The sequence below is a fragment of the Triplophysa dalaica genome, chromosome 13, assembly GCF_015846415.1.
Source record: "Triplophysa dalaica isolate WHDGS20190420 chromosome 13, ASM1584641v1, whole genome shotgun sequence".
NCBI lineage: Eukaryota > Metazoa > Chordata > Actinopteri > Cypriniformes > Nemacheilidae > Triplophysa > Triplophysa dalaica.
The window spans coordinates 900,912-928,735 of record NC_079554.1 but is presented as its reverse complement, the minus strand read 5'-3'; the positions used below and the strand labels follow the sequence as shown (position 1 = coordinate 928,735).

The following is a 27,824-nucleotide window of genomic DNA, read 5'->3' as shown; positions in this document are numbered from 1 at the left end:
CTCCAGAACCGGGGCATTGGTTGGGACCGACATGCCTGCTGCTGTGGCCAATGAAAAATGAGGGCGGGCCAGAGGCAGAGAGTGTAGGGAAGGAATTGCCGCCACTGGAGCAGCTAATGGAGGCAGACAGGGAAGGGGCCAGAGGGAAAGAGGGCAGGACGTGGGCCTGAGGGAGAGAGGGGAGGCTTGAGTGTGGTGGACTAGAGAAGGAAGTCTCTCGTAAGATGTCGACGGCAGCGCCGCTGCCCATGAGCATGCTGGGGGGAAGGGAAACTAATGTCGGTGGTCCGGAGCCGCCGGCGGAGGAATGCTCACGCTGATGGGGTGGGAACTGAGTGTTGGAAAGCCGCAGGAGGCAGCAGCTGCTGGGCGTCTGTATCTTGAGGAGTCTAGAGCGCTGCCCAGACTTGCCGAAGGCCTCCGATGGTGCAGGTAAGAACAGCTGCCTTGTTTATGTCGTGGAACACAGAAGGCAGACGAGAAGACAGGAACAGAGGACCCATTTGCAGACAGCGGGTAAGGGGTTAACAAGGAGTTTAATAAACAATAAACCAGTCAAAACAAAAAACCATGAGGGAGTAAAACAACAGAACGGTTAGTGCACACAAGAACTCACTACGCTGACTAGACTAGACACGACATAGACATGACTACAAATAACTAAACTAGACTTACATGACAATCAGGAGAAGGTGGGTGACACAGACACATATTAAAAACTCCAAAAACTAACACAATGATCCAGCATAAGACACAGGGACATTAAGTAAGGGAGCAAATCAGGAAGCAACAGCTGTGGGGCATGAAATCATAACGAGCACTAATGAGAAAACAAGAGGGCAGGAACAAAGACAAGACCGGAGAGAAAGTATGGCGAGCCATAAGTGCCAGAATTGTCTCTCTCCTCATAAAACATGAGGTTCTGTCATGATCCCGACACTAGGCCAAAGAGAATGACAGCTAACTAACAACAAACTAACAACAACTAAGTTGAAGCGTAAAGTTACTAATAAACTAAATATATTTAGCCTGCCGTCAGGAGCAACTGTAGGAATAATTCCCTGAACTAGCGCACCTCTGTGTTTTATATTTAATTGACAATCATGTCATATATTGTGAATTAATTATGCTGGATTTTTTTTACTATTCCATTTAATTAAAAACATATTTTACTTTATGTTATGTAAAATCCCTTTAAATCAAGAACATTTTGAAATTTACATCATTTCTGTCACGAAACGGAATGACAGAACCCAGAGCAATGCAGTGAACAGTAAACAAAAAAGTATTTATTTAAATTACAAACCCAAAACAAAACCCATGATGGGGAAAAACAGGAAACAATACTGACTACAAAAGAAACACTTCCCACGAGGGGGAATAAACTGAGGAGTCAAAAACGTATACTTCAAGAAAAGCAAACTAAACAGGCATTTACAGTACATTTATTCATTTAGCAGATGCTTTTATCCAAAGCGACTTACAAGTAGGGTGCAATGGGCAGCTATCACTGCAGAGCAGACAGGGGTAAGGTGTCTTCCTCAAGGGCACTTCAGTCATTTGCTGGTGGCACAGATAACACTGCGACTAGCACTAAACAACATGAAATAACGACAACAATCCGACAAGGAACAGAGAAACAAAATTGTAAGTTTGACACCATGCTGTACCAACAGAGGCTGAATCTGTGCCTTAAAAACCGCCGGTGAACCACCAGGTCATTGTTTGGTGGGAAGGGATTTAAATAGGGAATAACTAACAAGGGATCATTACAAAAGGGAGGAGGTGACAGAGATTAGACACTATGGTTATGGGAGACATATGGGCGGGGAGACATGACACGAGGACACGCAGCGGAAAGTAACAACAAAAGCCACGTGTCCTCACACAAAACACATCAAAACATAAAGACGTGGAACTGTCACAACTCTGTCCAGGGAGTTAGTAAGGCTGCTATTTGACATTTGAAAGTAAACGTCATATTAAACGACTACACATTACTTTACGGAGAGCTTGCGAACATCTAGTTACGTTCTAACTTAAGACCAAATGGTGGAACCGAATATCTTACAGATTTAGTCACAAACTAGCTAGTAGTTACAAAGCCTCTAGTGTGAACTTTACGTTCGTATACTTACGAATGGCTGGTGGAACTCTTCCCTAAATGAAGATGAACTGGTGACGTCGTCAGAACTGGGTTTGCTGGGTTTTCTGTCGATAATGTTTTGCTCGTGTTCTTCTGCCAACAACGAGTACAAAATATCCACGTGCTCATAAGAGAATTGGAATTCTTGTCAAATCAAATTGTTGTACCCGATCTGATATAAATAATAACACACTGCCTCCACAAAGCTCTTAAACACTGTAACTGCACACGCAGCATGTCAATCATTTCAAATTTAGCTGACACATATCAAGGTCTGCATTCATTACAAACAAGCAAATATTTCAAATCAACAGTTCATATAATTCGTATAATCATTCATGGAGTTTTTTATTCAAACAACAACTTGTAACTAATCGTGTTGTTTGCTCAGATTACTCTGCATGTTTGAACTAAATAATATCTGACTGTCATGGATTTCCAGAGAAAGCAGTTCATGAGTCTCATGTTCTTCAGTCATGGATTGATTCTACTCAAGCAGTGATGGAGCTGCTGTACCACAAAAGTCCACTAGGGGTCGGGCAAGGATCAATGACGATTCCTAATTTTCTCTTTTGTCATTATAAAAAAACAATTCAAATTCATCTTCATTCTTTCCGCGAAAGGTTTGCGTGTTGCTTTGAGGCTGTTTTTAATAGTTCATTAACATAAATATGTTTCAAGTCCCGTTTTGGCCAATAATGCTTGTAATAAACACGTTTGTGATTGCTGATGCAGATCTTTTGTTAAGTTGCCGTTGTGTCACGTGATCTTTGGAGCTAAAAACTTTATTAGACAATACATATAAATTGGGTTTCTAACTCAAGTTGTTCTTTTTTTTCTCTTTTAATTAACGTGTTATCATTTTAATAATAAATCTTACAGTTTTTTTTGGATTGCCTACACACTAAAATTAAAAGTTGAACACTATTAGCAAAACCTTACACTCAAGAAGCAAAACATCAGGCCATATTTGCACAACTATAAGCACATTGTCAACCTCACACTTGTTGCAAAACTCTACACACAGTGATTTGCAAAACACTAAACACACTTAACATAGATTACACACAAAAATCTATCATGAAGTTACTTCCTTGCAATACCAAAGCACTGACTGTCAAATTACCACACCGGCCTACCAATTGGTTCAACACAGTCATCAGGTGTGCAAACACTTGTTTGCTTAATTGTAGACACACCACTCAGGTGTAAGCACTATTAAAAGCAGCAGGTGAGTTCATCAGTCTTCAGGCACAATGGAAAGAGTCAGAGAAAGAGTAAGACGAGGAGGAGAACGAGGAGGAGAACGAGGAGGAGAACGAGGAGGAGAACGAGGAGGAGAACGAGGAGGAGAACGAGGAGGAGAACGAGGAGGAGAACGAGGAGGAGAACGAGGAGGAGAACGAGGAGGAGAACGAGGAGGAAGAGGAGGAGAACGAGGAGGAGAACGAGGAGGAGAACGAGGAGGAGAACGAGGAGGAGAACGAGGAGGAGAACGAGGAGGAGAACGAGGAGGAGAACGAGGAGGAAGGAGAGGAAGAGGAGGAGAACGAGGAGGAGAACGAGGAGGAGAACGAGGAGGAGAACGAGGAGGAAGGAGAGGAAGAGGAGGAGAACGAGGAAGGAGAGGAAGAGGAGGAGAACGAGGAGGAGAACGAGGAGGAAGGAGAGGAAGAGGAGGAGAACGAGGAGGAGAACGAGGAGGAAGGAGAGGAAGAGGAGGAGAACGAGGAAGGAGAGGAAGAGGAGGAGAACGAGGAGGAGAACGAGGAGGAGAACGAGGAGGAGAACGAGGAGGAAGGAGAGGAAGAGGAGGAGAACGAGGAAGGAGAGGAAGAGGAGGAGAACGAGGAGGAGAACGAGGAGGAGAACGAGGAGGAGAACGAGGAGGAGAACGAGGAGGAAGGAGAGGAAGAGGAGGAGAACGAGGAGGAGAACGAGGAGGAGAACGAGGAGGAAGGAGAGGAAGAGGAGGAGAACGAGGAAGGAGAGGAAGAGGAGGAGAACGAGGAGGAGAACGAGGAGGAGAACGAGGAGGAAGGAGAGGAAGAGGAGGAGAACGAGGAAGGAGAGGAAGAGGAGGAGAACGAGGAGGAGAACGAGGAGGAGAACGAGGAGGAGAACGAGGAGGAGAACGAGGAGGAAGGAGAGGAAGAGGAGGAGAACGAGGAGGAAGGGGAATCAACAGAGGAGGAATCAACATAGGTAGAGGAAGACAAGAAGGTGCTCAAAGAGGACCGAATCTGACAAACGAGATCCGTGCAACACTGGTTGACCACGTTGTCAACCATGGCCTGACGCTGAGGGAGGCTGGACTGCGAGTGCAGCCAAATCTAAGCCGATACACAGTGGCAAGTGTGATAAGAACATTTCGACTGGAAAATAGGTATTGTAAAAATATCATCATATCAAAAACATCTGCACAGTTTCAGTAACTGCTTACAGTACTGTATTATATGCACTTTCAGCACTTCTGTTACCTTTTCCTGTGAAATTACTGTACTATAATAGTATACTATTTTTTTTTTCTACATAGGATTGAGGGTCAGGAACGACAAGGGGGAAGGCCTCCTATGTTCACAGAACAGCAAGAGAGGGAGATTGTAAACATGGTTTTGGCAAACAATGCTATAACACTCAATCAGCTCCAAGCAAACATTATCAATAACCACGCCAGTTTCAACGATATCCATCAGGTTTCAACATCAACACTGGCACGCATCCTAAAGAAAAACCATATTCAAATGAAGCAAATTTATCGAGTGCCTTTCGAGCGCAATTCCAAAAGGGTGAAACGACTGCGGCATGATTATGCAGAGGTATGTTCTCACTTTAGCAGTGTGATCTTGCATACTGTCTCATAATCTTTTACTGTACTGTAATATGTATACTAGATCTACACTGAACTACACAATTTTGCTTGACATTGTTCTTCAGGGAGTTTTACAAATGGATGGAGAGGAGATCCAGCATGAGTTCATTTATGTAGATGAGGCTGGGTTCAACCTGACGAGAACACGAAGGAGGGGAAGAAACATCATTGGCCACAGGGCTATAGTCAATGTCACAGCGCAACATGGTAGTAATATAACACTCTGTGCAGCCATTACACAGAATGGGGTCCTCCACCGCCATGCCCATATGGGCCCTTACAACACAGCACTCATACTTACATTCTTGGACCAATTGCACAACATAACAGCAGAAAATCAGATCGATCATATGCAATACATTGTTGTCTGGGACATGTGTCTTTCCACCGCTCTGCTCTGGTTCAGAACTGGTTTCAGCAACATCCACATTTCACCGTCCTATATCTTCCACCATACTCTCCATTCCTCAACCCTATAGAAGAATTTTTCTCGGCATGGCGGTGGAAGGTATATGATCTCCGTCTCCAGGGTGAGGTACCCCTCATCCAAGCCATGGAGGAGGCCTGTGACCAGATGGAGGTAGCAGCAATGCAAGGATGGATAGGTCATTCAAGACGTTTCTTTCCAAGGTGTCTTGCTAATGACAACATTGCCTGCGATGTTGATGAAATTCTCTGGCCACATCCAGCTATGAGACAATGTCTAGTTTTTTTTCATTTGCTTTTTACAGTTATCTTACAGTACAATACGTAAAGTGACATTTTGTTACAGTATTATGAATCTCCATGTCAACATTTTGGGCATGTTGAGAAATAAATGAGTTTCTTCCGTCTAGAACATTGGTCTTGTGTAGTGTTTGGTGGATTTACATTATATTTGTACTTTGTTGATGGTAGCCTACTCTAATCATAGGGAAGTAGAAGTACTGAAAGTGTTTTAGGTTTATCACAGCAGTGTGTAACTCGTGCAAACAGAGTATAGTAATGTGAAACGTGTGTGTTTCATATGGTAACAAAGTGTGTTTTTTAAACCGAAGTCTATAGTTTTTACAAGAGTGTGTAATTATGCAAAGGATCTGTAGTGTTTTGCTAATTGGGTGTGTGGTTGTGCTAATTGTGTGTAGTATTTTGAAAACACGGGCCCTGTTTTGAAAATCGTGCTTAAGCAATCCAAAAAAACTGTAATAGCAAATATAAATTATCGTATTGAGATGATTTTGCAATATTTATTGGAGCAAATGCTGAAAACAACTCTGAATAATATTCAACCAATTATGTAAAAATGGTAAAAAAACACATTATTGCACTTAAGTAAAGGATTTTTAATCCACATTATTCCACGATTGTTGAATAAATTAACACTGAAGTGCTTTTATTTATGTCAATGCTGATAACAAGAAATCACCGTAGTGATGAACAGTGATGTCTTATATTGTAATTACACTTAAAGGGTTCAAATGAAAACAACCTTTATTCATCTTCACAACACAAGTTTAAAACAAGCTTTCTTGTCTTTTGTCGAGGTCACTGGCCCTTGCAACAGAATTGACATTCACTTTTTCCTTTGTTCTTTTGGGGGAAAGTTACACTGTAATATTGTTTTATTATAAAATATCAGAAATTAGAAAAAAACAGATTTTAAGGAACATTTCTTTTATCACTACATTTATGGTCAAATATAGAGACCCCCTTCATTCTGATGCGTTATTAAAGGGGTCATATGACACGGCTAAAACAACGTGCATGTTTGTATCTCCTCTCTGAAACGTGCAGATATTTTAACAAAGCTCATGGCTCTGAAAAGTGAGGTGTGCTCTGATTGGCCAGTTCACCAGTGTGTAGTGATTGGTGGAATACTGCAAGCATGTGAGGGAAATGTAACGCCTCTGACCATATTTGGAACATCAGGTTCCTCTTCAATTGTACTTACAGGTATACCATCTTACTTGAGTATATATTTGTGCGGTCTTAGTCACATCAGAACACCAATTGATGTAGATTTTTGGGGGTGTGGTTACACGAGGGGTTTCAGGCAGGTCTGGGTGAGCATTTGCTTTCAGTTAGAATGATTCTTTTGTTCCCACACTTTCATTTATGCCATTTTATGTGTCTAATACATGCATGAGCAACTTAAAACACACCAAAGACACAGAAAAACATGTATTTGCGCCATTTGACCTCTTTAACTCATGTATGGGTATTAGTGGTGGGCATAGATTAATTTTTTTAATCTAGATTAATCTAGATTAATCTTGGAATTAATCTAGATTAATCTAGATTAAAATGGCTCATTTGAATTCTGCCGAAGGCATTCAGAATATGTGTGCTACCCAAATAATGACTAAAAGTAAGTCTTTGAGAACGGGTTTCTCAAGCCAGGTGGCGCATTAGACCAGGGGCTCATCTCCTGTTTCCAAAATGCATCACAAACTGCTTGAGAAAGCTGTTCTACTATGATAATTGGTGATGAAAATTAAATTATGTTCAATAAAATGAACTTGTGTTTACTTCCTCATTAGCTAAGGGATGCTTTCGTTTAGGTGGTACTTGACTGGAAGAGCTCCTACAGTACATTTGCATTTAGTCATTTAGCAGACGCTTTTATCCAAAGCGACTTACAAAGAGTCAGGGAGCAACAAGCGATATGTCATACAGGAGCCATAATACATTAGATCTCAATACAAAGTTACTGGTTTCAACTAAAGCTAGACCACTACCTGTTGAGAGAAAGTGTTTTTTTTTAAACCAATTCCTTATTGCACAAGGTGCAAACAACCTTAGTCTTGTCGATGTTTCTATTGGGAAGCTTCTTAAAAATTAATATTCCCTGAAGCAAACCCGGCGGCTTCATAGCTGCATCCATGTTAGCACGTCACGTTTGATGCGGTAATTTCACAGTAACGTTATGTTGTGTTCAGACCAAACGCGAATGGCGTGTCAAGCGCGAGTGATTTATATGTTAATGCAAAGAGGCAATAGACCTACTTGCTGCGCGAATCGCGCGAATGAAGCCCTGGTTATGAGATGATGAGGCGGCTTCTTCTTCCGCGAATGACGCGAATCACGCGAGTTGAAAAATCTTGTTCTCGCCCCGTACAGTGCAATTCAGCTAGGTACACATCCACGCTAAAATATCAAGGTGAAAGACATCATAGCTTGCGTAGTATAGACCCAGCTCCCAACACAACTTTGAGAATAGATTAACGGCGACATTTTTTTTATCGCGCGATAACGCCGTTAACGGCCCACCACTAGGGTATATTAGATTATTCAATATGATATTGTTTGATATTTTAAGTGAATATAGTAGAAACATGTGTTTAAAGCAAAACATATCAACTAATATTGTGCAACAGAATTTATTCTAAACTTAGAGCTGTAATACTAAAGTTAAAGCACCACTTTCTCAAAAGATTTAACATTGAACACTTTGAATAGTATTCAGCATCATAAACTAGTGATATTTGACTAAATATGTGATTGTACATGTCCTGTAAACTTCATGATGATCATGATGAAGTATTTAAACTGAATGTTTATCATCATCACTGTGATTTTCTTTCTCAGACGTGTGTGTAGCGTGAACTGAACACATGAACAGAATATTTCCAAATAGAGGAATCTCCCCCGCCTGAAAGAATCACTGAAATGAGGAATTGAGATTTATTTCACCACAGTCCTAAACTCTTCCCGTGTGCCTTTTTGAATGTGTGAAAAGTTTTGAAAATGTGGTTTCAGTATTCAGAATTTCCAATTCCCAGCATGCTTTGCGTCAGACTGCATCTGAGAGTAAATAAAAATATATATTTTTAATATGTTTTAGTAAAGTTAAAGACTTGTTATTGTTTAATGTTCACTTCTCTTAGATATTTAGAAGAGTTTGACATATTTTTCAGATTTGTGGTTACCATTGTTCAGAAGAGTGGTGCATGTGCCTAGTGTCACAAATCACATTAACATTCCGGCATGGATCAGATGCTTTTATCCAAAGCGATTTACAGAGAAGATAAAGGAAACAAAACAGTGAAAACTATTTGTCAATAGGAGTAGAGAAATAGAGAATAGAGAAATGTCTCTGATATAAAGTGTGTAGTGTGAATATACTGTGTGTTTACAGTTTGTCTCGATTGCTTAAACACATTAAAAAAAATTATGTCTCCTTTTCTTGAAACTCTAAACACAAATCCATAACTTTTCACCCAACTCATTAAACATCCTATGTTGTAGCGAAAAACAACAAACAAGCTTTAGAAAAAAATACAAAATTACACCACTGATACGGGAAGTAATCTTAGATGAAAGTAGATAAAATAGACAAGTTCAAAACTTGGATATGCAACACAATACAGAATACAATTGCACAAATATATAAATAAACATGGCATCCTCTGCACCTTTGGCCCAAATTTCGATACGGGATACTATTGCAATTTCTTGGTCTTCTGACAAAATATATTTTGTAAGTAGTCGTCTCTGAGTAAAAAATGCTACAAATAATCTTGACGATCACAGATTAGAGGATGTACACGTGCTACAGTTTACTGGGTCCAGAATAGTGAAATGTCTCTGATATAAAGTGTGTAGTGTGATGAGACTGTATGTTGACTGTAAGTATAAAGTCCAGTAGATGATTGTAGGATGAGCTCCTGTTGATATGATCCTGAGATTCTCATGTGTGTGTCATCAGTTTTGACACTGAATGTTCACTGACTGATAAATGTGTGTTATTAGAGTTTACATGTAGACACTTCACTTCATTATATTGTGTGTTTGTGTCTTCTGAATGAGAACATGCTCAAATCTTTGCAAATTGAGGCTGTTTGTGTGTGCGGTTTGTACAAGTTGGTGTGTTGTTCTGAGAATGTGTTTATAGTTGTGAGAAAATGGTGAATTGTTTCATGAATCACGTGTTAGCAATCGAGAAGAACTGTAAAGCACAGAACTCAGGATGGGTTAGAAATGACAAGTAATGTTTCGGAGCAGCTGACTGCTGTTAAACTAATGAGAAATGAAACAAAGTTGAAATGATGCGATGATGATGTGATGAAACACAGTCACGTCACGTGACACACACACAGTTGAGGGCGTTGAGAAGTATTTTGAGGGCAGTTGACTTGAAGAGGTCATGATGATCAGAGGTGTTGTTCATCATCAGATGCTTTCACTGAAGAGATGCTGTCGATCTGTTCATCACTGCTCAGCTTTAATCTACAGACAACATTCACGTGATGTGGACACGGTCAGGTACTCACTTTCCATTCATATTCATGAACTTTATTTATACTGTAGAAATGTAAAGAACACAAACACAGAAGAGTAGAAGTGTTTCAGTTATCATGTATGGCATGAATTGATCTTCATCTTGTAGTGGCTCACAGGTGTTCAGTGGTCAGTATAGCAGTGACAGACCCTTGAGAACACTGGTTTGTTTTTAGAATGGAGGAGATGATGTTGCGTCCCGTCAGAGGTCATGATGTGAGGCTGAAGATGCTCGCTGCACCCGTCAATCCAGCTGACATCAACATGATCCAGGGTTCAGTACACACACACGCACATACACACACAGAGTTTCTAATGTCTGACAGTCCAGATGTTCTTACACATGATGTCTGGTGTTGTGAGATGGAGAACGTCACGACTCTTTGGTGTTGTCTCTGTAGGTTCATACCCGATCCTGCGTCCTCTGCCTGCTGTGGGGGGGAATGAGGGGGTGGGAGAGGTGTTAGAGGTGGGCAGTGATGTCACAGCTCTCAAGCCTGGTGATTGGGTCGTGCCCATTGATGCTGGATTTGGTAAATAGATATTTGAGTATCACTGTTGTGCAATTACATCAGAAACTTTTTGCAATCCTCAGTCCAGTTCCTACAGGTGTGTGTGTGTGTGGTACCTGGAGGACAGATGTTGTGTGTTTGGATCATGACGTGTGTGTGTGTGTGTGTGTAAAGATCATGACGCGTGTGTGTGTGTATGTGTAAGGAAAATGAAGTGTGTGTGTGTGTGTCAGGTACCTGTAGGACAGATGTTGTGTGTTTGGATCATGACGTCTGTGTGTGTGTGTGTAAAGATCATGACGTGTGTGTGTGTGTGTGTGTCAGGTACCTGGAGGACAGATGTTGTGTGTTTGGATCATGACGTCTGTGTGTGTGTGTGTAAAGATCATGACGTGTGTGTGTGTGTGTGTGTAAAGATAATGACGTCTGTGTGTGTAAAGATAATGACGTGTGTGTGTGTGTGTGTAAAGATAATGACGTCTGTGTGTGTAAAGATCATGACGTGTGTGTGTGTGTGTGTGTGTGTGTGTAAAGATAATGACGTCTGTGTGTGTAAAGATAATGACGTGTGTGTGTGTGTGTGTGTGTAAAGATAATGACGTCTGTGTGTGTAAAGATCATGACGTGTGTGTGTGTGTGTGTGTGTGTGTAAAGATAATGACGTCTGTGTGTGTGTGTGTGTGTGTAAAGATAATGACGTCTGTGTGTGTAAAGATCATGACGTGTGTGTGTGTGTGTGTGTGTGTGTGTAAAGATAATGACGTGTGTGTGTGTGTGTGTGTGTGTGTGTAAAGATAATGACGTCTGTGTGTGTAAAGATCATGACGTGTGTGTGTGTGTGTGTGTGTGTAAAGATAATGACGTCTATGTGTGTAAAGATAATGACGTGTGTATGTGTGTGTGTGTAAAGATAATGACGTCTGTGTGTGTAAAGATCATGACGTGTGTGTGTGTGTAAAGATAATGACGTCTGTGTGTGTAAAGACAATGACGTGTGTGTGTGTGTGTCAGGTACCTGGAGGACAGATGTTGTGTGTTTGGATCATGACGCCTGTGTGTGTGTGTAAAGATCATGAAGTGTTAGTGTGTGTAAAGATAATGACGTGTTTCTGTGTGTGTCAGGTACCTGGAGGACAGATGTTGTGTGTTTGGATCGTGACGTCTGTGTGTGTGTGTGTGTGTGTAAAGATCATGACGTGTGTGTGTGTGTGTGTAAAGATAATGACGTCTGTGTGTGTAAAGATAATGACGTCTGTGTGTGTAAAGATAATGACGTGTGTGTGTGTGTGTGTGTGTAAAGATAATGACGTCTGTGTGTGTAAAGATCATGACGTGTGTGTGTGTGTGTGTGTGTGTGTGTAAAGATAATGACGTCTGTGTGTGTGTGTGTGTGTGTGTAAAGATAATGACGTCTGTGTGTGTAAAGATCATGACGTGTGTGTGTGTGTGTGTGTGTGTGTGTAAAGATAATGACGTGTGTGTGTGTGTGTGTGTGTAAAGATAATGACGTCTGTGTGTGTAAAGATCATGACGTGTGTGTGTGTGTGTGTGTGTGTGTGTGTGTGTGTAAAGATAATGACGTCTGTGTGTGTAAAGATAATGACGTGTGTATGTGTGTGTGTGTAAAGATAATGACGTCTGTGTGTGTAAAGATCATGACGTGTGTGTGTGTGTAAAGATAATGACGTCTGTGTGTGTAAAGACAATGACGTGTGTGTGTGTGTGTCAGGTACCTGGAGGACAGATGTTGTGTGTTTGGATCATGACGCCTGTGTGTGTGTGTAAAGATCATGAAGTGTTAGTGTGTGTAAAGATAATGACGTGTTTCTGTGTGTGTCAGGTACCTGGAGGACAGATGTTGTGTGTTTGGATCGTGACGTCTGTGTGTGTGTGTGTGTGTGTAAAGATCATGACGTGTGTGTGTGTGTGTGTAAAGATAATGACGTGTGTGTGTAAAGATAATGAAGTGTGTATGTGTGTGTGTCTGGTACCTGGAGGACAGATGTTGTGTGTTTGGATCGTGACGTCTGTGTGTGTGTGTGTAAAGATCATGACGTGTGTGTGTGTGTGTGTAAAGATAATGACGTGTGTGTGTAAAGATAATGACGTGTGTGTGTGTGTGTGTCTGGTACCTGGAGGACAGATGTTGTGTGTTTGGATCGTGACGTCTGTGTGTGTGTGTGTAAAGATCATGCCGTGTGTGTGTGTGTTTGTGTAAAGATAATGACATGTGTGTGTAAAGATAATGACCTGTGTGTGTGTGTGTGTGTGTAAAGATCATGACGTGTGTGTGTGTGTGTAAAGATAATGACGTGTGTGTGTAAAGATAATGACGTGTGTGTGTGTAAAGATCATGACGTGTGTGTGAGTGTGTGTAAAGATAATGACGTGTGTGTGTGTGTGTGTGTGTGTGTGTGTGTGTAAAGATAATGACCTGTGTGTGTGTGTGTGTGTGTGTGTAAAGATCAAGACGGGTGTGTGTGTGTGTGTAAAGATAATGACGTGTGTGTGTAAAGATAATGACGTGTGTGTGTGTAAAGATCATGACGTGTGTGTGAGTGTGTGTAAAGATAATGACGTGTGTGTGTAAAGATAATGACGTGTGTGTGTGTGTGTCAGGTACCTGGAGGACAGGTGTTGTGTGTGAGGATGAAGATGTGATGTCTGTATGTAAACACATCTCTGTATTGGGAGCTGCTACAGTGTTTGTGAATCCCTGCACTGCATACAGAATGCTGAAAGACTTTCAAGCCCTCACACCAGGTAGCAAACACTCTCTCTCTTTACATGTGTGGTCATTTGATCATCTGTTTGAGTGCCCATCTCTCTCTCTCTGTGTGTGTGTGTGTGTGTGTGTGTGTAGGTTGTACAGTCCTTCAGAACGGATCGAACAGTGCGGTGGGACGTTCCGTCATTCAGATGGCTTTAGCTCTTGGGCTTCATACTATAAACATCATCAGAGACAGGTACACATACAGTACACGCCACCGTCATGTGTCACAGAACATGCTCTTATCTCACATTCAGATATCTATAAATCACTGCTGCTTATCTTATAAGACACGTCTAAACGCACAGGGTAGTTCTACCAGAAGGACTCGGGAGGCGAATGTTGAGTATTGAACATTAGACAGAATATATGGTTATAGTAAAGATGGATATTGGTTGTCTTTGGAGTAGGCCCTGTCCGTGGCTCGCATCCAGAGGGCCAAGAAGTCCTCCACTTCCCGCCTTGAGATGAAGGCGGGGGGCGTAGCCAACCCCTGAGAATGGTGGTAGGCTTACCTCTGGAGCGTGGCCTACCTCCCAAAACAAAAGGGATTTCTACTCACCCGCTGTTTGGAGTCTCTAGCGGTTCCTGCAGAACGAGATTAAATGCAATGTTAATGATATAAACAATTGAGCGGTCGCTGCGCCGTAAGCAACACTGAGGCGAGGCCCCTATAGGCCACAACACTGAGGCGAGGCTCCTATAGGCCACAACACTGAGGCGAGGCTCCTATAGGCCACAACACTGAGGCGAGGCTCCTATAGGCCACAACACTGAGGCGAGGCCCCGATAGGCCACAACACTGACAAGAGCACGATAGGCCCCAGTGACAGAAGGCCCTGGTAGGCCACAACACTGACAAGGCCACGATAGGCCACACAACACAATAGGCCCCGGTGACTGACGAAACAAAACACCACCACCAGTAATTGCATGATTTACCTGGATCTTGGCCTGATAGGGCTCGTCGAGCTGCTGTGATGGTAGAGGAGTCCAGCCTTTTTAAGACACATAAGCGGAGGATGACCATCTACCTGTCCGTTTAATAGTTTCCATTGGAATTCCGCGTTCAGCAGCGGTAGTGGCTGCTTCGATCCTGAAGGAGTGTCAGTATTCAGGAGGGGCGAAGATAGAGATGACGCCTCGATAGGCCACAACATAGATACGAGGCCTCAATGGGCCACAACATGGAAACAAGTGTTCCGGTAAGCGACACACCATTGCTAGTAAATGCATGAAATACCTTGATCTTGACTTGAAAGAGCTTGTTGGGCTTCCATGATGGTTTTGGAGTCAGGTCTTATGTAGGGCTCGAATGCAGACGACAACCATCTGCACTCCAGCTTATTCAAATCCTCACTCAGCAGCTTCTTAGCTGCTCCGATCCCAAAGTGTTGTCTGGTATAGGAGGGGTGATAGATCACATGTTCTTAATCAAGCTTAAGTGGCAGGTCCTCCCTTAAGTAAAATAAAAGAGTGGGAAAGAGTTATGCAACCATCTTTAAAATAAAGCGTCATTGAAGTTGTGGGCCGGTACGATAGACAGATGCTTGGATAGGCATGATGTGAAGATGGGACCATGATACCCGGAACAAAAGGCTATAGTGACTGATAATGAACATGATCGAAGAGTAATGAATGAGAAAACGAGACACCACCACCAGTTATTTCACAAAATACTTAAGAGGAGATGAACAAACTCACCGGATCGTGGGTGAAGCTTCATATTACCGTGATACTTAAGTAAAAGAGCGTTTTGCAGTGTATATGTGTCAAATATATACGACACCAGCATATCCATGAAAAATATATATTGTGACTTGAGTTTGCTGAGCCTTCAGGGTTTAACTTATGCTTTCATTTTTCAAAACTCGGAGGGTAATTAACCAAATGTGTGAATTAATTCCGTCAAGGATTTAATTGTATTCGACGAGAATAATTTCCACACTGAAATCCTGTCATGAGTGTTTAGTCTTTAGGTAACGAGTGTATAGATGGGGCTAAATATACTAAGCACATCATGATTCTTGAATTAAGGCTGCTGGTATACGACGTCATATATGGAATGCACTTAATGTTTCAGGTTCGTAATCCGCTCTTGAAAGTCTTAATCGTTACAGGATCACGGCCTGGTTTGGAAATTTCTTTCCAACGAAAGACGATTGACTCGTGTCCGTGAATAAGCCATGAAAATCGATGGAATAAAACAACATGAGACCATGCAGGCTTTATGTGACAGGCGATGATGAGAAAGCAATATCAGTACAGATTCTGGACTTCCCATTTTAGCGAGTACCAACTCCTTCCATCAGGAAGAGACTGAGAATACCAAGTGTAAAACAATAAGACTTTGTTTCCGTTCCGGCCTCGATAAATGATGGATTTTTACCAGGGACAAGGGGAGGCGATCTGATGATCTTACATTATGATGGATCTTGAAGGCATCCTCAATCCTCTTTGGACGGACACGATGATCTTGTTCTTGACTGTCACCTAAAACGAGAGTTGTGTTAATATCATTTTGCACCAGACAGCCCCATTGGCGTATTAGGTTGAATCACTCTTGTTGTGTTGCGTGGTTTAACAAGTGCGATACGTTTTTTCAAGAGCACTAGACAGAGCGGCTTGTTTGTGAAAAGTATGCTTGTCCTTCTGCTTCTTTGTGTGTGATGCCGATTGAAGGCACGCCCTCGTTCACTTCGTTTTTTCTAATTGTGATTGAAACTCGTTCCGGCTGCATGGAGTTCATATAGCCTGTGTCTAGAGCCACGTAACTTCCGATTTGGCATGAGTCTAGCAACCGCAACTGCAGAGTTATTTTTTCTTTTTGGCCTACAGGATTTGGGCCAAACTGTTTTGGCAAACAATAAAGTTTGTTCCAGCTGTGTCATATCACCCCTTAACTTATCTCTGTCTTCACAACAACTGAATAAGCAAACTACTGATTGCCCAAATAACGCAAACGCGACGAAAACAGATGGAGCAGCGAACGCAATTAGCGTAACCGCTGTAACCATTCTTTGCTCCTGCAACAAAATATATATCTACGTTTAACAGTGAAAATGCGCGCTGCGCAAATATGGATTCTCTGGTAAAGAGGCAACCACAGAATCTAATCACTGACCGCTCAACGTTGTACTGTGAAAATACGACTACTACTATGTTTTATTTACAGGCGCCTTACTGACACTCGAGGACACAGTACAGCAAATAGTCACAACAGTCATCAAATAAAAACAATTAATACAAGCTAGATATAAACATGGGATAGGCACAGAAATAAATTCACAGAAAAGCCAGCCTAAAAAAGTATGTTTTTAAAACGAGATTGAAAAAATTTTTTTTTGCTAATTTTAACATCCTGCGAATGAGTTCCAAAGGTAGGGAGCTGAGTGACTGAAGCTCGAGAACCCATAGCTGTGCGTGTTCGAGGAAGAACAAGATTAGATGCAAAAGATGATCTGAAAGTGCGAGTGGGAGTATAGTTTTGAAGGAGTTCTTCCAAGTAGCTTTTCAACGCTTTGTAGACAGGATTATTTTAAATTTAATTTGACATTTCATCGGAAGCCAGTGCAAGTGTTGTAATGTGGGAGTAATATGCTCAGCTCTAGAAGTCCGACAGATGATTTGTGCTGGAGAGTTTTGAACCATCTTTAATTTATGAAGTAGCTTTGACGGTGAAAATAGGGCCTGTGGCCACTGAAGTAACGGTGTTTCCCCGTATCTTGTTATAAATCCGCCGTCATAATTAAAAACAGCAGTTAAGTGTAGGGAAGCAAGGCCAAATTTTTTTTTTTTTACGAAAAACATGCCATGAGGACAAGGCCAAAACAATATGACATTGGAAGAGAGGTTGCGGACTGATCGACTGTCACGATCACCATGCTGGCCATTAGCTGAACGGCCGCCAGGAAAGCAATAAAAGCAAGAATATCTTTCCTGTTTCCTTTATTAGTTGGTAAAACACGCGCGGGACGGTTTACGTCTCTCTTCGCTGCTCAGCTGTTCCGATGTTAACATGCGCTATACACTCCAGGCCATTTGTGATGCTGTTACATCTATGCTGCATTGAAACAAACAGACCAGCACGCACGTTTAAATGCATAACACTCTCATAAATGACTATTGCGTCTTATGAATGCTTCAAATCAAAACGAAATTGGTGCTAGCTTTAAGGAACAAACGCTGCATACGTTGTTTCATATAAAGCACTAACATAACACAGTATCTTGCAAATAGATTCTTTTGAAAGCTGCCAACACGGTTGTTGAATGTATTGAACAACCGGAATTAACTGAACCCCAAACGTCTGTGGAAAGCAAGTGGCTGTATGAGTTGAAAGAATCGCAGCAGAGTAGTCTAGCATAAATTAGCAAATAGCCGTGTAGACATAAAATCATCTGGAACATCCTAAATCCCGTCTGAACGAGCGTGCGAATCACTGTTGCTTCGGCTGCGGAAGTAGAAATGGGTAAGTGGCGATCTTTTATGTTCCATGTTGGAAGGTGATTGGTTAGGTGTTGATTGGTAGTGAGTGATGCAGGATTGAGTCTTCCTGCCAGAACTTGCGCTGAAGCTATATTTCTGATCATACATCATACAAGAAAACTGTATTGTTCATTCCTAGTTTGTGACATAAATGTGTGACATAAATGTGTTCACTTAATAGGACTAGTTGTTCCCTTTCTGTCGGTCTCTCGACGTTGTGAAATTTGGAGAATGCAAATTGCATGCCGGGCTCCGCCCCCGGAAATCCGGTATAAAAGGAGGCCGGCGTGCAGCATTCACTTACCTTTTGTTCTTCAGAGCCATCGCTCATGAGTACAACTCAGGATTCTCAAATCCTCTTCAAACTTCACTACCGGATCTTCGACGTGTTGCAGCGGATCGTCCCTTCCTGCAGCGACCTTCCCCTGGGCGTCTCGGTGGTTCCAGTGGTGTCAGAGCAATTTCCAAAAAAGTCCTTTTCAGGACTCGGCACTCTACAGCGCGGCATGACCCGCTGTTCTCTTGGGTGCGGTACCCTCATCGAGGAGGGGGATGGACACGATTGCTGTGTTAGGTGTCTGGGCGTCCAGCACGCTGAAGCGGCGTTCGCTGACACATCTTGCCCGCACTGCGCTCGGAAACGGGGCGTGGCGAAGATGAGATGTCTATCGCAGCATCGGAGGGAGAGTTGCTGCCATCCGACCATGACGAATCCGAGCTTCCCCCTCCGGGGGGCCGAGCTCAGGAGGAAGCAGAGGTTGAGATGTCAGCCATGCTATCCCGGGCTGCAGCGAGCATTGGGTTGCAGTGTACGGCACTGCCTCTACCCCAACGCTCGCGGTTGGACACATGGTTTCTGGGGTCGGATCGTGGTGTCAAGCCACGCCCACCCCCGGTTCCATTTTTCCCGGAGGTGCATGAGGAGCTGTGTCGGACATGGAGCGCCCCACTCACGGCTCGTTCCTCTCAGTCCAGCTCCGCCTCCCTCACCTCCCTCGATGGTGGGGCGGCCAAAGGTTATGTCGACGTCCCCCAGGTGGAGCGTGCGGTTGCGGTGCACCTGTGCCCGCAGACGGCTGCAACCTGGAGGACCCGGCCTCGCCTTCCGTCCAAAGCCTGTAAGACTTCGGCATCTCTGGTGGCGAAGGCTTACAGTGCTGCGGGCCAGGCCGCCTCCTCTCTCCACGCCATGGCCATCCTGCAGGTCCATCAGGCGAAGGCGTTGAGAGAGCTCCACGAGGGTAGGGCCAACCCGGGTGTTATGCAGGAACTCCGCGCCGCCACTGACCTCGCTCTACGGGCGACTAAGGTGATGGCGCGGGCCCTTGGTCGGACGATGTCCATTCTGGTGGACAGGGCCTGGCGCCCACTTACTCACAAAGAGAGTTGCTTTCCCCGGGCGTTCACTCCAGCCGATCGCACACTCCACCGGACTGTGCTCGGCGAACCGACCTCACACCCTGGCGAGGTGTGAGGCCGTACACATGCGACAACTGTCACCACTCTCAAACCGACAGTGCGTGCCGTTGTCCCGCCAGGCAAGCAAAAAGGCGGAGTCAACCATCCCTCCGGGGAAACCTCAGCGATATGCGGTTGGCTCTGCCTGCCAACGAACCACCCTCGGTCGGAATGGTGAAGCAGGCCGTCCCCTTGGTCCCCCTGTCACAGTCCCTGGGAGCTTGGCAAAAGTTACCCACACTGTCTCGGTGGCTAATGCGGACGGTCCGACTCGGCTACTCGATCCAGTTCGCCAGGTCCCCTCCCAAGTTTCGGGGCATCGTCTCCCCCTCTCTCAGAGGCAGAGACGCCTCCGTGCTTCGGGCAGAGGTCTCCACCCTCCTGGCGAAATAGGCGATCGAGTCCGTCCCACAAGCCGAGATGTACAGCGGGTTTTACAGCCCGTACTTCATCGTTCCAATGAAAGACGGAGGGTTGCGCCCCATTCTGGACTTACGTACCCTGAACAGGCACCTTCACAAGCTGCCTTTCAGGATGCTAACCCAGAGGCGCATCCTGACATCTATCAGGTGTCAGGATTGGTTTGTGGCAATCGACCTGAAGGACGCTTACTTTCATGTCTCGATTCTTCCTCGACACCGGCCGTTCCTACGGTTCGCTTTCGAGGGTCGGGCATATCAGTACAGAGTCCTCCCCTTCGGTCTGTCCCTGTCTCCACGAGTCTTTACGAAGATCGTGGAGGCCGCCCTTTCTCCTCTCCGGGAGAAGGGTGTGCGAATACTCAACTATCTCGACGACTGGCTTATCTTGGCGCACTCGCGAGATCTGTTGTCTACACAGAGGGACATGGTGCTCCGGCACCTAGATTGATTGGGCTTTCAGGTCAACCGAGAAAAGAGCAAACTCTCCCCAGTGCAGAGCATCCTCTTTCTCGGTATGGAACTCAACCGTGTCACCATGACGGCGCAGCTGTCCGCAGCACGCGCCCAGTCAGTGTTGAACTGCCTGGAACACTTCAGGCAGTCGGCGGTCCCCCTGAAACAATTTCAGAGGCTCCTGGGACACATGGCGTCTTCCGCGGGGGTAATACCCCTCGGATTGATGCACATGCGACCGCTTCAGCATTGGCTACAGAGTCGAGATCCGAGGACGGCGTGGCACACCGGCAGCAGGCGTATGGTGGTAACTCGTGTCTGCCGATGCACTCTAAACCCATGGTCTTCCATGACCTTTCTCCGAGCGGGAGTTCCCCTCGGGCAGACTACAAGGTACGTTGTGGTGACAACAGATGCCTCGCTGCAGGGTTGGGGTGCAGTGTGCAACGGGCACGCAGTAGCGGGGCGCTGGACGGGCCCCCGGCTGCGCTGGCATATCAATTGCCTAGAGTTGTGGGCGGTGCTGCTTGCACTGAGAAGGCTCCGGCCTCTTGTGCAGGGCCAGCACGTACTGGTCCGCCTGGACAGTACGGCAGCCGTAGCGTATATCAACCGCCAGGGTGGCGTACGCTCTCGGCAGCTAACACAACTTGCCCGACGCCTCCTCCTCTGGAGTCAGCAGGTGATCCGCTCCCTGCGGGCCACACACATCCCAGGCGTACTAAACGAGACAGCCGACGCGCTCTCTCGTCAGTACACGCCCTGCGGAGAGTGGCGACTCCACCCCCGCGCAGTTCAGCTCATTTGGGTGCAGTTCGGCCAGGCACAGATAGACCTCTTTGCCTCCCGCGACAACACCCATTGTCCGCTTTGGTACGCCCTGACCGAGGCCCCCCTCGGCACGGATGCCCTTGCGCACAGCTGGCCGCGGGACAAGCGGAAGTACGCCTTCCCCCCAGTGAGCCTCCTTGCACACACACTGTGCAAGGTCAGGGAAGAGGAGCAACAAGTGTTAATGGTTGCGCCGTACTGGCCCAACCGCACTTGGTTCTCGGAGCTGATGCTCTTGACAACAACTCCCCCCTGGCCCATTCCCCTGACAGAGGACCTGCTCTCTCAGGGGATGGGCGCGTTCTGGCATCCCAGACCAGACCTCTGGAACCTCCATGTTTGGTCTCTGGACGGGAAAGGTTACACCCCGCTGTGGCTGAAACCATTGCACAGGCCAGGGCGCCATCCACTAGGCGGTTATACGCTTACAAATGGCGCCTCTTCTCATCCTGGTGTCTCTCCCAAGGAGCAGACCCACAGAGATGCTCGGTCGGGATCGTGTTGTCCTTCCTACAAGAGAAACTGGAGACTAACATCTCCCCTTCCACGCTGAAAGTGTATGTAGCCGCAATTGCCTCTCATCACGACTCAGTAGATGGAAGGTCTCTAGGGCAACACGACCTGATCACCAGGTTCCTAAGGGGCGCGAGAAGGCGGAACCCGCCTCGTCTCCGCTCCGTACCCTCTTGGGACCTTAACGTGGTCCTGGGGGGCCTATCCAGGCCTCCCTTCGAGCCCCTTGAAGCTTCCGATCTTCCTCACCTGACGAGTAAGACGGCTCTTCTGTTGGCGCTCGCCTCCTTCAAGAGGGTAGGGGACCTCCAAGCATTCTCTGTGTCCCCGGATTGCCTTGAATTCGGGCCTGGTAACTCTCACGTTGTCCTGAGACCCAGGCTCGGATACGTGCCCAAAGTTCCCACTACTCCCTTTCGGGACCAAGTGGTGAACTTGCAGGCGCTCCCCATCAGGGAGGAAGACCCAACCCGGTCCGTGTTGTGTCCTGTACGCGCACTGCGCCTCTACTTAGACCGCACACAGAGCTTCCGCAGCTCTGACCAGCTCTTTGTCTGTTTTGGAGGACAGCAGAAGGGGAAGGCTGTCTCCAAACAGAGATTAGCGCACTGGATCGTGGATGCCGTTACGACGGCATACCGGTCACAGGATCTCCCATGCCCATTGTCGGTTACGGCTCACTCCACACGGGGTCTAGCCTCCTCATGAGCATTGGCCAGAGGCGCGTCTCTAGCAGACATTTGTAGGGCTGCGGGTTGGGCTACGCCCACCACCTTCGCAAGGTTTTACAACCTTCGTGTAAACCCGGTGTCAGCCCACGTCCTACGTGGCGACATGTAGGACTGGCATCCGGGAGGGCGTATGCCTGCGAAAGCACCTTACCACCCTCCAGCAGGTTGGGTCAGTGTGCTATATACCTTTTCTTCTTACCCAGTCACACGGCTAAGAAAATTGGTACCTCACCAGCCTTCCTTCTTACCCAGACTCTGGTTAAGAACAGGCATTCCATCCATCACTAAGCAAGCACCCCCTGGGGGATTGGTTGGGCAGAGCAACCTTTCCCTTAGGCCGGGATACCATATGACCTATCACAGATAGTTCTAACCGGCCTGGTGCTGTCAGACGCAGTAACACCCCCACCGTGGGCTGTTCCGTCTGCTATACTCTCATGACTATGGTTCCCACACACGGTAACCCATGAGCTTCCCCAGGTGGACCTCCACCTCGCGGTTAACTACCCAGTCCGCACATTCCATGCGTTCTCCTCCAAGGACGAGACCATACTTTTATCCACCATATTCCTCCCCACGGGTAGGAGGTGGCCTCTGTAGCGCTTCTCTGATTAAGAGTCGCGCTTACCCGGTGTAAACTGATCCGGACGGCCTCTCGCCTGTAGAGAGCTAAGGCCCCGTCCGTGAAGGTTACCGGTCAGGGCTGTACCCATCTTTCTCCAGGAAAGCTCTGGAACCCCCCGACCACCACACTGGAAGGTTACAGTTTCATGAAAGCTTCGAGATGACACGCCCAGGCTTGTTACCGTCGCTTCACTGACATTGTGACGCGATACAGCGTTGTGGCGTTTTCCATAGGCAACCCCATCTGTCGTTCTCGACACAACGTCGAGAGACCGACAGAAAGGGAACGTCTTGGTTACGTATGTAACCTCAGTTCCCTGATGGAGGGAACGAGACGTTGTGTCCCTTACGCCACGAACACGTATCGTATTCTGCTGCAGTTTGAGAGGATCTCAGGCTCTTCAGAACAAGAGGTAAATGAATGCTGCACGCCGGCTTCCTTTTATACCGGATTTCCGGGGGCGGAGCCCGGCATGCAAATTTCATTCGCCAAATTTCATTGGCCTTTTCTATAGTAGTCAGAGTTGATAGGTTCTCAAGGGCGAACCCCCATCTGTCGTTCTCGACACAACGTCTCGTTCCCTCCATCAGGGAACTGAGGTTACATACGTAACCAAGACGCTTTAATCCCACAACTTCAGCACAGTTGGGTTAGTGAATTGTGAATTGCCCAATAGGAAATGTGCAGGGGGAAGCAGTCAAGAAAATAAAACGAGGAAAGGAGGTCTGAGGTTTCACTGGTTCGTCGTGTTTGGGCATAAATGATTCATAGCACTTACCTTTCCTTGCCATTATCAAAGAGACATCTCATGAGTTGTATGTCCTACTTTCATCACATTATCCTGAGTGAAAGATGCCTTTTGCTGAGGTGCTGTTGATAATGCCCTTTGTATGGTTCCCATCAATGTGACACATGGTCAGTTGTGCACCTCAGTCTCATTGGTTGTTTCGGCCCTTTATCACGAGACACCCTCAAACAAAGCAGGCCCACCACAGGTTGATCAGACCTGAGTGTGTGTCGCACTGTCACAAGGTCATCTGGCAGAAGCAGTGGGCATCTATCACTGCAGCTCAAATCCACCTCAGTTGTTACAGCCCTGAGAATCGGACTGGCAACCTTCTGGTAACGACTCCGACTCTCTAACTATTAGGCCAACAGCGTTAAGGCACGCTCAGTGCCCCTGGATCAGTATGCCATACCATTACAACACATTACCGAAATCAACGCAACCATACGCGCCAGCCCGTTGTCTAAGGCTGTTCAAGCCTAACTGGCTCCATTAATAAATGCTCAGTGCCCCTGGTCCCGTATGCCGTAACATTCCAAAACACAACACCATTTTATTACGTGGTCACTTGGCAGCCCATATTGCATCCTTCCGTTTCGACCACAGCCATTGGCTGCTTCTCTCAGTGACAGTGGCAAGTTCTTTGACAATCCCTGGATATACTCAGCAGACCTGAATCTGGGGTTGAGGGCTTGGCCCACGATTTCTTATTGTAAGGTTTACACAAGAGCGCTTTAGATTTAGACCGTCAAACTGTCAGATTCAATGAGAATGTGTTCTGATTTCACAAGAAAACCCTCCAATGCATCCGTTGAGTTTACAGAAAAAGACAGAAGAGATTTTAAAAGTCAATGGAAGTCAATTGTGATGCGCATTTCCAGCGTTACATTTTGCGTTATGGACGTGACATAAAAATGCTCAATGAATTTGTTACGATTTTATTGAATCATCTGTTTATATTTTACTGAACCCTTGTTGATAGAGTCTAAACATCAAAAAATGTCAGTCTATGAAAAAAATATATAGCAAAAAAGGGAAATAAACATGCTATGGATGTGACTAATAAAGGAAGCGGTTTTTTTTGGGAGACGATGAACTTTGTAGGATTTCTGTGAAATAAAATGCACAATCCTGAAGCAATAATACACAATGAATGGAGAAGTGATGCCTCTTTATAGAACATCAAATAATGACTTTATATTCATTTTCATGTGTTTATTTATGAGGAATATGTATCGTTATGGATGTGACAATCCTGAAAATGACCTTATCTGACTATGAAAAATCATGCACTAAAAATAATCATTCACTAATTTGAAGAGAGATCTCAATTGGATATTTGAAACACCAAATGTTCAAATCTGTGATGTTACCAAAGTAAGTATCGCTGTTAAAAAAAATTTGTAGTGAGGTTGACATTTTCCCCCGAATTGCCCTAATGTAACTTTATTTATTATTGACATCAGAAGCTCTACCGTAGATGTTTCTACCTCAGAACACCTGAAGATCTGATTTCAAGAATATTAAAGGGGGGATGCCACGGTGCTTCATGCATTCTGACTTCTTTACACTGTTAAATGTGCTGGCTTCTCATGCTTAACATGGTCAACTTGTCAAAAAATTATTTCTGTTCTTGATACACTCCGCAAGGTTTCGTAAGGTTCTTTCTTGAACATGAAGATCTGTTTTGTATCAACTTTTCTTATTCCCTTATTAAGCCACTGTCCCAGAAAAGCACACCCATGGCAGGGCAAAAGAAATAGGCCCCCCACGCGTCACCACCGAGCGATAGGAAGACCTGCTTACCATCAAGATTGTCTTCACTGATTGGCTGCGCTGTGGGCCTGCAGCTGCTGATTGTTACTCTTGTGCTAGTGAAGTTGTATTGTGTTTGTTTGACTGCATTTCAGTGATGTTATATAACGGTGGATATAACGCTGGATCAGGAGATGGTTTGAAACTGATAGATGGTGCCATTCCAGCGCTAAGATGCCAGACATGAACCGCACGCGCAAGTGAAACTGAGTCATATGTCTGTGTTTTGTTGACAATGGGTGCGCACGTGCTTTAGTCCCCCCAAACGCGTTGGATGTTTTCAGAAGTAGTCATACAGCTGTATCTGTCTTTTATAAATGTGATCAGACTTAAGACTCTAGGGATATTCGAAGGGTGCGATACTATTCTGTAAATACTCAAGATTAACATCAGACATGCAGAAACTGTCTGAGTGACGGCCACTTTAATAGACATTTTCATCTGTATTCATCTTATTTCAAGAATTTAGAATTCTGTTTGAACACACACACACACACACACACATCCGCTCACACACACACACACAAACACACACGTACATACATATACAGTCTGTATGTGTTTTCTTCAGACCAAACTGCGCAGAACTGATCCAGGAGCTGAAGTCACTGGGAGCTGATTATGTCCTCACAGAAGAGGAAGTGATGTCACCAGGGCTTCACGAGATCTTTAAGGTGGGTTTTTTGCCCTTTGGCAACAAATTGAAGTAATTGTGTCACATGATTTCAACATACAACAGATATTGTGAGATCTCTCATAGGAGGTTCCTAAACCTAAACTGGGTCTGAACTGTGTTGGAGGTTTGAGCGGAGGACTCGTTTTGTCTAATCTTGAGTATGGTTTTATGTTATTAACTCTTTTATTTTCATCACTGAGAGACATGTTGACAGCTCTGATGTTCTCTGATGTTCCTTCAGTCATGGAGGTACGATGATCACTTATGGAGGCATGGCCAGAAAACCCCTTCAGATACCTTCTGTGAGTTCATCTACACTACACATCAGAGCAGATATATTTACACAACATTTCAGTTTCAGGTGTATGACACAAATCAGACAAAACCTTTACAGTATTGTACAAAATGATTTGACAAAAAGGCAAACAACAGGTATTTTATTGGAATATAAAGAAATACATTGAAAACTGAAAGCAGAGGATAAATAAAGCAAATCTCCAGTCCAGTTTGATCAGTTCTGAATATTTTAACTCTTGACTCAATAAACTTTACTCATGTGTTCTGTAGGGATGTATCAATACTGACCTCACGATATGATTTTTTTCATGATTTATTTTTACAAAATGAGTTGAGACAAATTAGAAATGAATAACTGCCCTTTTATTACTTCTCAAATGCTGCACATTTCTTTTACGTCAAATGACAAAGCTAAACTGCAGTTTTAAAACAAATTCCAAATCAGATAAAAAAAGAATAATACAAAGTCCCTTTAATGTCAACAAACTAATACTTTGGGTGCTTTTCCCTGTTTTTTTACATTAAAGAAATATCAAGGACACGACCTGTGGCCTGTTTTGAGTCTCTTTCTAGTATCTGTGTGTGCATCATGTGAGTTCCTTTACTTACATTAACCAACATTTGTGTTTTATTTCTTGTCATGCAGAAGTCTTTAATATTCCAGAATGTGACTCTGAAAGGATTCTGGCTCACTCAGTGGAAGAGAGACCACAGGAAAGGTAACAAGCAGAAGATGAGGAGTCAAGTCTCTTCTTGTGTAAAATCACTGTAGTGTTGTGTAAATCCCACCCTCTCTCTCTCTCTTTCTCTCTCTCCCTGTCCCCCCCCCCCCCCCTCTCACTCTCTCTCTCTCTCTCTCTTTCTCTCTCTCTCTTTCTCTCTCTCCCTGTCCCCCCCCTCTCTCTCTCTCTCTCTCCCTCTCTCTCCCTGTCCCCCCCCTCTCTCTCTCTCTCTCCCTGTCCCCCCCCTCTCTCTCTCTCTCTCACTCTCTCTCTCGTAGATGAAGTTCAGCTGAAGCTCATGTTAGATCATGTGTGTGATCTCATGAGAGACGGTCGTCTGACCCCCCCACCCTGTGTCTTGACTCCATTTCATCAATACACACACGCATTACACGCTACTGTACAATCACACCAGCGCAAACATGTTCTTATCATGTAGACTCACTA

At 44.9% G+C, this 27,824-nt stretch overlaps 1 protein-coding gene across 2 annotated transcripts; it reads left to right on the top strand.

Annotated features, from left to right (window-relative positions):
- The first annotated feature begins 95 nt into the window (after positions 1 to 95).
- On the top strand, positions 96 to 27,819 carry LOC130434642 (enoyl-[acyl-carrier-protein] reductase, mitochondrial). 2 transcript variants are annotated; one of them, XM_056764919.1, is made up of 12 exons: positions 4,258 to 4,532; positions 4,683 to 4,965; positions 5,084 to 10,262; positions 10,454 to 10,551; positions 10,679 to 10,810; positions 13,409 to 13,552; positions 13,653 to 13,755; positions 26,254 to 26,356; positions 26,443 to 26,516; positions 26,600 to 26,660; positions 27,302 to 27,374; positions 27,656 to 27,819. In XM_056764919.1, the coding sequence occupies exons 3-12, from the start codon at positions 10,144 to 10,146 to the stop codon at positions 27,814 to 27,816; spliced, it is 1,068 nt and encodes a 355-aa protein (XP_056620897.1). In that variant the 5' UTR covers positions 4,258 to 4,532; positions 4,683 to 4,965; positions 5,084 to 10,143; the 3' UTR covers positions 27,817 to 27,819. The 2 variants fall into 2 exon arrangements, with proteins under 2 accessions (XP_056620898.1, XP_056620897.1); XM_056764920.1 differs by lacking the exons at positions 4,258 to 4,532; positions 4,683 to 4,965 and adding an exon at positions 96 to 432 and having other exon boundaries at positions 10,174 to 10,262.
- The last annotated feature ends 5 nt before the right edge of the window (positions 27,820 to 27,824 follow it).

Excerpts from the sequence above, each read along its gene's own strand:
- LOC130434642 (XM_056764919.1), top strand. The coding sequence starts at position 10,144 with ATGATGATCAGAGGTGTTGTTCATCATCAGATGCTTTCACTGAAGAGA. Across the intron at positions 13,553-13,652 it reads CTTTCAAGCCCTCACACCAG|GTTGTACAGTCCTTCAGAAC; the intron begins GTAGCAAACACT and ends GTGTGTGTGTAG. Across the intron at positions 26,357-26,442 it reads GGCTTCACGAGATCTTTAAG|GAGGTTCCTAAACCTAAACT; the intron begins GTGGGTTTTTTG and ends GATCTCTCATAG.